The sequence below is a fragment of the Populus trichocarpa genome, chromosome 5 (genome assembly GCF_000002775.5).
Source record: "Populus trichocarpa isolate Nisqually-1 chromosome 5, P.trichocarpa_v4.1, whole genome shotgun sequence".
NCBI lineage: Eukaryota > Viridiplantae > Streptophyta > Magnoliopsida > Malpighiales > Salicaceae > Populus > Populus trichocarpa.
In genome coordinates, this window is record NC_037289.2 from 10,056,624 (window position 1) to 10,067,656 (window position 11,033).

General features: G+C 32.4%; 1 protein-coding gene across 2 annotated transcripts; it reads right to left on the reverse strand.

The window, feature by feature from the left end:
- Positions 1-6,555: 6,555 nt before the first annotated feature.
- On the reverse strand, positions 6,556-10,825 carry LOC7480484 (wall-associated receptor kinase-like 14). 2 transcript variants are annotated; one of them, XM_024602117.2, is made up of 4 exons: positions 10,657-10,825; positions 9,558-10,355; positions 8,350-8,424; positions 6,556-8,056 (listed from the first exon to the last, which is right to left on the reverse strand). In XM_024602117.2, the coding sequence occupies exons 2-4, from the start codon at positions 10,315-10,317 to the stop codon at positions 6,783-6,785; spliced, it is 2,109 nt and encodes a 702-aa protein (XP_024457885.1). In that variant the 5' UTR covers positions 10,318-10,355; positions 10,657-10,825; the 3' UTR covers positions 6,556-6,782. The 2 variants fall into 2 exon arrangements, with proteins under 2 accessions (XP_024457885.1, XP_024457886.1); XM_024602118.2 differs by having other exon boundaries at positions 9,558-10,825.
- Between the last annotated feature and the right edge of the window lie 208 nt (positions 10,826-11,033).

Consider the following 11,033-nt stretch of genomic DNA (forward strand, 5'->3'; position numbering starts at 1 on the left):
CCAAACAAACTAGCAAGCACTCTTTTATATATATATATATATATAAAGAGCATTTGTTATCATTTTCCCAACACTACTACATTTTATTTAGTTGATGTGCTTCGAAATAATTAATTATAAATTAATAGCACTGCTAATTTCTTGAATAAAAAGGTCAGATGTTGAATCACATTGTTACTAATATTATGTTTTAATCTATATGTATAATCATGGTGTTTCTTCGATTAAATATTCAATAAAAAAGAAACCTTGTGATTTGAATTCTAATAACAACAACAATAATAATAAATTAAAAAAATCATTATAAAGAAAATATTAATGAAAGCATAATAATACCACTTTAAATTTAATATATTCTAGGTAGTTTCGATGATTATAAAACTTATTAAATTAAGATTATAAAAGATGTTAAAAAAGATCATGTTTTTATTGTGTATATATTCACCGTAAATTCACACAATAAATTTATCATTTTTCCTTTATCATTCAAAACTTAATATCATAATAAATTTGGATCCTGAGTTAACTACAAAATCCTAAATTTCTTTAAGGCATTTTAAGTATCCATTCTTAAAATATTCTAATCAATCATATAATATTTAAAACTTTGAAATTCTTGACCGACACATGTCATATAACCTTTGATCTAAATTTGGTGTTCTTACACCAATAATTAACTTTAAAAATAACAAGCTCTTCACTCCAAGATAAATTTCTTGAATTTTAGTTAATAGAACATCCATATAACTGTATAAACAATCTAAATTCTAATCAAACAATCTTCCCCAAGATGTATACCAACATATTTTTTTAATTCTTCTTACATGGTTATCTCATGTTTGACAAATACCTCTATATGTATGACTGGTATCTTAACTTAATGATCGAGTCCTCATTCTTTATAGCCAACCCGAAGTATTCATTTTAAGCCCCACACATGTGGTTGGCTCCCTTGTTCAATACGTTTTTAATATATCCTTCAAGGGCCAATAAAATTAACTCTACTCATGTGGTAAGCTTTCATGAACACAATTCATTCATACTCATTTCCAACACAAATTCATAAACTAAGTTTCCCACTACGGGGTTGGTTTTCACACAATTATACAATCACATGATAATTTTATAGCTCATCATTCCAAGCTCTACTCGTATGGTTGGCTTCCATATGCATAACACAATTTAAAGTACATGTTTAACAAGACTCCACCAATCTTTAATTATTTCATTACTTTGCATAAACATATTTTTCTTGGAGTATAACTTATAAATGAAACATTGAATTAATGCTAAAAATTAAGAAAGTTGAGGTGATGAGCACTTATATGTTCCTCTTATTGGTCCTGTCCCGCTTGCCTGGGATCCCGTAATCGATGCCTCTCCTATATCACTCAAGGTTTTACATCAAATTCACTATTTAAATATCAAGAATGCACTTCTCAATATTCTTTTAACAATTTGATTATTTTTTACTCATGAATACACATATTCTTACATTATCTCATATTAAACTTAAGGTTCTCAACTTTTCACGTTCCAATATAAACAATGCTATCATGTGATCTTATTTCATGCATGTATACATATTATACTTTTCTTTTCCATATAATAATCACCTATCTTCCTCAATCAACCTAAAAGAATCAAAGAAAACCAATAAAAAGCCAAAACATAGAATCAAGCTACCACAAAAGAGTAGCCAAAACGGTTTCACCGTTTCTTGAATCGATTTAGTTGTTACTCAAAACGACTAGCCCATTTTGGCTTTTGGAAAGTTTCCTTCTTCTTTTTCTCTCTAGTCAAACCTTCATCCTTGAAATCTTGAGTTTTTCTTTCCTTTCAAGATTAACTCATACTCATGCAAATTTTATATTTAACACACTAAATGATAAATTCTTTTAGGACACACACTTAATTACTACATAACCCTTCCTTTCCCCAAAAAACACATGGGGATCAAAATCCCTATTTTCATCCCTAAAGGTTTTCTTTTCCAATCTTTTACCAAATTACACTTAATTTCATTCCCTATTCAGAAACTTTTATCAGGAAATCATAATTTTGTTTCCCTAAAGTTACTCAAAATCTTCGAAATCAAGAAACTCAATCATTCATTAAGATTCAATGTAAATAACTATATATAACTCATTAAAGATGTTCCCTTATCATTAAACATGCATAAATTTGCAACAAAGAATACTCCAAGAACCCTTGTCTTGGTCGAACCTATCTCTCTAAGATGTGGGGTTGTTCTTTCAACAAATCAATCTATTCTTAACAATCAAACCTTATACTTAAGAAATCTAAACATATTTTCATAATAAGCCTAATTTTCCTTAAATTATCTTCAAGAACCTTAATTTAAAGATTTAAGGATTTTATCTTTTTTTTCAATTCTTTATGTTTTTTAACTTGTGATCTCTCTAACTCAAGTTTTCTACAAACTAACACAACCAATTATGTCAAACACACATTCCAATTTTTTAATTCCATAAAAACCCTAGTTTTAAATTTTTAGGGGTTCACACTTTTTCTCTACAACAATACAAAGTTTGGGTGTTTAAAGTACCTTACCAAGTCATGTCAATTTAACCTTGATCAATCTTTTTTCTCCTCTACAATTCCTCTATTTCTTCTTGTTTTTCTTGAACTCCTTATTAAAATCTTTATAGGTTTTCTCTCCTTTTTTATTTATAATTATTTCTCCCGTTTGAAAAAATGTTCTCTATAACCTCACCGCTCTCACCCTAAAGTGATACTTTGGAGGCTATGAGCTTTTTCTTTCATAAAAAAAAAAAATTTTTGGTTCTTATCTTTGTTCCTTTTCTTTTATAACTCTATAATCTCCCTCTTTTGTACGGGAGATAATTTTCCCTTTTTTTTTAGTCCTTAGACTTTTTATTTTTCAATTGTGGTGTTTTCCTCCTAAATTGTTCCTAAAATTCTGCTATTAAGAGTGATTTAGTGATTTTACTGTATTGAATAAAAAGGTAAAGACCTTATTGCCCCATCCAATTCATAAATGACTTTTTGATCATTTAAAAAAGACTATTATATACAATACAAGGTTTAATGATTTTGAAATGAAGTGTGAAATAATCACTTCACTATTGTAATTCATTGTTCCACAGTATTTGGGCTAAGCTCTTTTAGATTTCCTTGAAGTATTTAAATTTAATAATATTGGAGTAGATGTTATCATTTTAAAACTGGCAGTGTTGGCATAAATGACAACAGAGAAAATAGTGTGACCATGGAACAAACGACTGCTAAACCTAAATACATAAGATATCACCATACAAGTGCCCTTTGATGGTGTTGTTATAGCAATAAGGAACAATGTGATAAATTCTGCTAGTGAAAGACCATGAATCCTCCAGTTTTAGATATCCTTTAACTGTGCAAATGCTTTGTACATGCACCAACCATGCATGATGCAACCAAATTCATTAAGAAAAGGAAATGTTTTGTTGTTGAATCAGTTTATGAACGAAGAAAAATCTGAAGAATTCAACAATTAGTACAACTTTTTTTTCTCTGTTTCTGTTTTAATTTGTTAATATTTATTTGTGGAAAACATTCATTTGCTCTCATTCAACAATTAGCACCATGGCTCTAACTATTATAATCAAGGTCACATAATATAATATCCAGTTACACTATAGCCTTCTCAAACTGCCTCTTCTATATGGTTATTATTGTCAAAGATAAAACCTTGCTAACAAAAACTAATTGAGAGGGAAATCATTGTCCACTCTTTACAAATTAATAACAGTATTTTATGCCTTTTTCTTGAATTTTAAATTTAGTTTTTATTTTTAATTTCAATTTCATTCTTCAACATTAGACTTATTAGGGAATGAACTTCATAATTTATTTCGGTTTCTTTTCTATGAGTTACAAAGTAATCTTCATTGGAACAATACTTTTTTCTTTCTTTTTTTTTTGCAATTTCATTCTTTAACATTGGATTTATTGAGGATTGAGCTTTATAATTTATTTGGGTTCACTTCTATGAGGTTATATTAGTTTCAAACTTGGGTCACATGTTTTGTAGGTTTTTCTGGTTGACTCGGTTTTTTATCCTTTTTAGTCATTGATTTTTTGTTTCAATCTGATCCTTCAACATTTGAATTGATTGGAAATTAAATTTCATAATTTGTTTTAATTTGCTTTCTATGAGGTTATTCCAGTCTTATGACCCAAGTCGAGGGTTTGGCAGGTTAACCTAAGTCTTTTTTAGTCCTTTATTTTTTTTATTTTTTTATATTGCATCCTTCAATAATGGATTAATTAGAAATTTGGCTTTATAATTTTTTTTGATTGCTTCCTATTGAGTTATCTCTGTTTCATGATTCAGATTTATAGATCAACCCGAGTTGACTCACTTGTTTTTTCTTTTTTTCTAATTGATTTTTTCAATTTCTTCTTCAATATTGAGTTGATTAAGAATTGAGCTTCAATATTTTTTTTATTTACTTTCTATTAGGTTATCACAGTTTCATAACCTAGGTTGACCCGGGTCAATTCAATATGTTGTTTTCTCAATATTTTTATAAAAGATGTCATCTTGAAATATTTTTAGTCAAACTATGTTTTTTTCAGTTGTCTTTGAATTTTTCAAGTCGTCCGGGTCATATCTGGTCAATCCCTACATGGTTTTAATTTTTTTTTCATTCTTGAAAACATATTAACAATTCATGGATATTTTTTAATGTTTTTTAAAAAATTAATCCGACTCGCATGTTGCCTTGGTGAATTTTTCAGCAATATTATTAAAACTACCCAAGTTTTCTGGGTCAACATGGTGACCCATTAACCCGATCTCTAGACCATGCTTGACTTCAAAGTACATCGGGTTAAAACTGACATAGTGTGGCATAGTCAACCTAGCAAGTGCTCTCACAGCTTGGTTGACCTAGCCGAAACTAAGTCTACCTTTTTAAAATGAAACTAAAAGTGATGTTGATTTAATTTTTTTTATAAAACAAATATCAAAACGACAATGTTTTAGATTGATCTAGGTCAAATCAGGTTAACATACTCAGTCCATATCCTCGGTCAAGTCGAGTTAACTCACTCAACTTATGACCCAAATCATGGCTCTTATCAGGTTAAATAAGCTTTCTTTTGAAATTCATTTTTTTTATTTAATTAAATGATTATAAAAAAAATATTTACATGAAAAACAAAGAATAAAATTATTAAGAAGAAATATATTTCATCAATCTAAACTTTATTTCCTTTTTAATGCATCTCACTATTTTTTAACAAAAGCATTTTTTTTTATTGCAGTCATTTTTTAAAAATATAAACCTATCGTAATCTCAAAAACATGTTTTAGAAGAATATATTAAAATAAGGTCTATCTCAAAAAACAAGTTTCAAAATAATATATTAAAATAATGTCTCAATATTTTGTACATGATTGAAAGAGAAAAAATATAATAAATATAACAAAATCATATAAAAAATCTATCAAAAATTGTAAATAAATTTTATGTTCATTAAATATTCATGAGCTATTTTTTACTTTTTATTTTTGCATATTAGATACACAATAATTGAAAACAAAATTGTTAATGTTTAAATCAAAATCTATAGTACTATTTAAGAAACATGATAAAATTTGATGATAATTTAAATATCATATCTTTTCTTTGTTTGCGTAAGGATGAACGATATGTCATCCACCTTTTTATTTTTTTTAAAAAAAAATTAAAGCAAATGATGCATAGTTTGCTTGCCTATATTCCAACCAGCGGAGATGTGACTAGAAAATCGAGCTCAAGTGTATCGAACCTCAAAAAATCATTTTTAACTTATTTTAACCTAAAAAGCACTCTTATAATCTCAATAGATTAATTTCTCAATTCAAAACAACCTTAAAATCAGTTCAAAAAAACAAAATTAAATAAAAAATATTTTCAGCCCGATCTACTTTTTTCAACAATAAAAAAGCTTAAAAACACCTCAATGGCACTCTTTGTCGAGAGGAACGCATTGACACAAATTTTAGCTTTTTTGTTCATGAAATCTACTCAAGAGATCGCTTTCTCTTTCCTCCGTAGTTTTCCAATGATTCTCTTTTTTTTTTTAAACTAAGAGACTGAAATGTGAATAAAATGGAATTTTAAACCAAAACATATAATTATCAAACTAAAAGGATATTGAAATGCAAAAAAAAAAAAGCCTATATTTTTGCTTCATTATCAATTTTGGTCCTCTCATTTTCAGTTTTTCAATAAACAACAAAATAAAATTATTTTTTTGCAAAATCAAGCATCAATAGAATGTCAAAATATTTTTTTTGATACCACAATAACCTCATAAAAATCAAATCAAAACAAATTACTAATTTCAATTCTCAATCAAGGATAAAAATAAAAAAAAATAGTTTAATGAAAGGAGATATGAAAAAACTTAAAAAGAACAGAAAAAAAGCAAATCACTATTGAAATCCAGAATATGAGATGATGAACAGTGAAATCACCATCTCTTTTAGGTTTCTTTTAATTTAATTTAGTAATCGTGGATGAAAACATTCACTCCATGTTCTTACTGAAGATATATAGAATCTATTTAATATTGACTTTTGTATGTTCTGTTTCAACATTGACAAACGAAAGATGTTTGAAGGAGACGATGACTAGGTAAAGCATACAAGATACGATTTCTGTAAGAGAAATATGTAGCAAGGTAGTTATAGAAAACTGCAAATTCCTAGATTGTATTCACAAGAACGATTTGAATCCAAGCACCCAAAAGAAACAGGTTTGTTGTCAATGAACTACATTATCCAACAGGCTGTTTGTTGATGGTGAGCTCTGTTCACTCAACCAAGGATCCTGCACAGAAACTGGAGAGCTATCCTTCACCTCTTCCAAAGAAGTCAGACTATCTGTTCTCTGTGGAACAAGTAATCTCCGACTAGCTACTGCTGCCTTTTTACCAACAGAGACACCCAGTGATTTCTGACTTCCATGGTCCGAGAAATGAGAGGAAGATGACGGTGATGCCATGTGCATGGTGGGGACCCATGCACTAAGCCTAATCTGTTCAAGCTCTTCTGCAACTTCCATCATAGTAGGCCTCATATCCCTATGAAAAGCAAGGCATCTAAACGCAAGTTCAGCCACGCTATGAATTGATGATAAGGTCCAGGCATCTCTATCCGGGTCAAGATATGGATCTACTATCTCATCCACACAACCTCTTCCAATCCTATCAATGGCAAGTGCAGCCAAATTAACCTCACTGTGTGGGCGAGAAAAATCAACTACTTTCTGTGCAGTTATGATCTCTACGAGAACTACCCCAAAACTGTAAACATCACTTTTATCAGAAAGATGGAAATATTGATGATATTGAGGATCAAGATAGCCTGGAGTTCCTTGCGGGGCGGTTGATATATGAGATGATTCTTCCATGCCAAGTCTGGAAAGACCAAAATCAGCTACCTTTGATCTATAGTTGTAATCCAATAGTATGTTGCTAGATTTTATGTCTCGGTGGTAAATTGGTGGATTCACGACTGAATGGAGATACGCAATGGCATTAGCAGTTTCAGCAGCAACGGTAAGCCTAACAGTCCACGGAAGCCCATTGCCCCTCTCTCGTTGTAGGTGCTGACACAAAGTTCCATTAGGCATAAATTCATAGACTAGGATTGGTTCTCCCTCCTCTAGGCAACAGCCTAAAAGACGAACCAGATTTGGATGGCTTACGGATGAAAGGAGCTTTATTTCATTCATGACTAGATCAAGGCTGTCAGTATCTCTCTGTTTGATCTTTTTTATTGCAACCAAATCATCATTGTGGAGTTTTCCTGAATAAACTGTACCATAGGCTCCAGTTCCTAGCCTTTGTTTCTCTGAGAAGCCATTAGTGGCCCTTTCAATTTCTTTATATTGGAAAAATGGAACACTAGAGTTGCCTGCAGCTTCACATAGAAGGCGCTTTGCACTTGACCGATTTCGCATTGAAGTGGATTTCTTCTTGACAAAGTAACAGAGAAGGGCGAAAACAGCCATCAATGAAGCTCCAGCAATAAGCCCTGAAAATGAAAAGTGAGGAAAGCTGGAGTTACTACAGCAAACACTACAATGGGAGACACATGGATCAAATAGCATTTTGGATTACCATCAAATACATAAATAGACGAGAAGCACGCCCAAAAGAAAAGGATATATATATCAAAATACTTTGAACTATAAAATTAAATGTTCATAAGCCTTCCGAGACCTGAACAGTTTCTTCAGCAATAGCATAGCGATTTATGAATTTCAAGAGCGGGTAAACTAAAGGGGGAAATCTGTGGATGTTACCGTTATGGTACAGAAATTTTACCTCCAAGAAGAACAACTACTCTAGTAGTTCCTCCACAGTGGCCAGACATGTACCTTGAAGCACTGCACTTGGAAACTGGAAAGCCAAAAATAGAATGGTCAGCAAAAATGCCTGTTCCTATGATACAAGCTACCATTTCAAAAAATAAGAAAAAATAAGAAAAGCAAAATGGATTCATTGCATTGTGGTGCTAGGGGTTGTGTGGTAATAAAGAGCAGCTACATGATATAAGAAAAGTCTATAGAAACATACAGAGCGAAACAATTAAAGCTTGTTAGAAACTTTGACTTTCTTGTACATGTGAAATGGATAGAAAAACTCAATCATCGATGGAAGTAAAAACTATGTCCAGATGTTTTGCCAAGTCAAAACAGCACTCATTTTGTGTTACAGCAGATCCGATCAAATAATTTTCTTCCCCTGAATGTTCAAAAGCTATTTGATTTCTGCCACTCACTTTTCCTAACTTTAGAATGATTTGATTTCCATGGCTGCCTAGATTAATAGTCAAGGTAACACAGTGAACTTTCAATACTGCCAAGTGCTAAGGCTCTCTCTAATCACGGAAGATACAGAGCAAATGCATGTGGCCAACATTCTGCTTGGATAGGATGTGAGTGCACTTGGCAGATAGACACACTAATCTATTTCACTCCATTCTTAGGTTTGAGAATTTGGATTTCTTGAGCTCAAGCTTGAGACAAGAGAGTTTTGGTACTCTCTATCTTTCAAAGTTAACCTAACCATTAACAATGCAATATTTTTGGTATGAATTTAATACCCAAAATAAGAAAAAAAACACACAAATTCAGCATAATTCAAAACAACCTAGTCAAAGTCAAGCCGTTAAGAAGGACCAAAGCGGGTGGTGACAAATTCCATGGTCCTTATTCCTTCCGAAGCTATAATTATTCTCATCATCCTTGGATACAAAGATGTAAGAGTTTTATTAGAACAATGTGGCCTCGTAGGAACCATCTCTTTTGCCATTAAACTCCTCAGTCACAGTTTAAGGCTCTTGTACACGACCAAGGACCGAGCATTAGTCCCACATTGAGGTGTCATCCTCCGATTGGCCAACTCACACTCCCACTTGTCCCCAGTCAAAAACCCGTTTAAAAAATAAAAAAATCAAAGTAAACCAAACAGTACACTCATAATAAACAACAAGAATAAATGTAAACAAATATAAAGCCAAGTTGGCTCACCTCTCCGGCAGCCATTCCCGGTGGTAAACCCATCTCCAGCGAACCCGTCATAGCAATGACATCTGAATCCAACAGTCCCATTCTGGAGCTTAACCTCGCTACAATTCGCGTTCTTTGAGCAAAAAGTATCCCGACAATGACCTTCAAGCCACCATTCCAATTCAATTCTTTCATACTGGAAAGAGACAACCGGACTGTCCGACCCAAGAGCAAGAGAAGAGAAAACAGAACTACACTGAGTTGAATTCACACCTTCATAACTCAAAGTATCAATACCTGAGTACGGTAGTGAGTAACAACTCAAGTTGTCATTTTTAGCAGCCTCACAGTTTTTCGAATGCAACTCTCCCTGAAACGGACTTCTTGAAATAACACAACTATTTGAAGGCTTGCTACAGTTTTGAAGTAACAAACTGTTTTGCCAAGAAGGACCATAGTTCAGACCAAAAAGCGGTCTGATTGTTTCAATAGAACGATTACAGTCTGCTGGAAGATTGACCAAGATACCATTTGGGGTTATGTTCTGGACTTGAAATTCACCAATCTTGATCTCACCTTCAGTTGATTCGCAGTTTAACTGGATGGGGCATCCATTTGAGAAACCAAAAGGGTACGGGACAACTCTTGCTGATTTCCCAATCCCACATGAAGAGGCACAATTGCTGCCGGACTTCTGAGCTTTAGTTGTAGGACTTGTGGTAGCAATAAAAATCGTGATGAAGGTGATGAAAAGAAGCAAACTTTCCTGTCGAAGACTCATTTTTTATTGTCTTCGAAGGGAATTGAATCATTACCTTGCTGCAGAACCCACAAAAAAAAATCACAAATTAAACTGCAAACAGCTTGGTCATGAAGAAAGATGAGGGCACAAAGACATCATCAAAGATTCAATCTTTTCTGTTGTTAATTGCTACAAGGAGAGAAATCAGTGACAACTCAATAAAGTAGAGATTAAATGCTGAGGTTTTGGTGCCGTTGGGAAGCCATCTAAATTCAATAAATGTTGGTATAACATAGAAGAAAGAGGTTCATTTATGGCCAGTCCTACAATAATAATAATTGTTTCGTGGGCTTGGTCAATGAATCAACAAAAGCTTACCTTAGCCTTGATTTCCTGTTTCCCTCCCAAATTCTTCTCCAATGCCTGCAGCAGTAACAGCAATTGCCTAGCAATTTCCAATTCTGGCTGTCTTCAAACTGCTTCTTGCTGTTTTTTGACTCGAACAAACACTTTTTTTAAAAAAAAAATTTCTTGAATTTTCTTTCGGGTGGGTGGCTTCTTAAAAAAATAAAAAGCACCCCCATGACATGTCTTGATGGGTTGACCAACATGCCAATGTGCTCCAAACTTGAATGTACCCAAATACCCTTGTGTGGGGCACTAATTTACACCGGGAAAGGATGGGAAACTATTTTGACTTGAGAAAAGAAAAGATGGGCTATGTGTGGACAGCATCTAACTACCTTTGTTTATTT

Bases quoted from the DNA above. Each gene is read 5' to 3' on its own strand.
- LOC7480484 (XM_024602117.2), bottom strand. From the start codon at position 10,317: ATGAGTCTTCGACAGGAAAGTTTGCTTCTTTTCATCACCTTCATCACG. The intron at 8,425-9,557 runs GTGAGCCAACTT...TTGGCTTTCCAG, and splicing joins CGGGAATGGCTGCCGGAGAG to TTTCCAAGTGCAGTGCTTCA. The intron at 8,057-8,349 runs GTAAAATTTCTG...TTTCATTTTCAG, and splicing joins AGTAGTTGTTCTTCTTGGAG to GGCTTATTGCTGGAGCTTCA.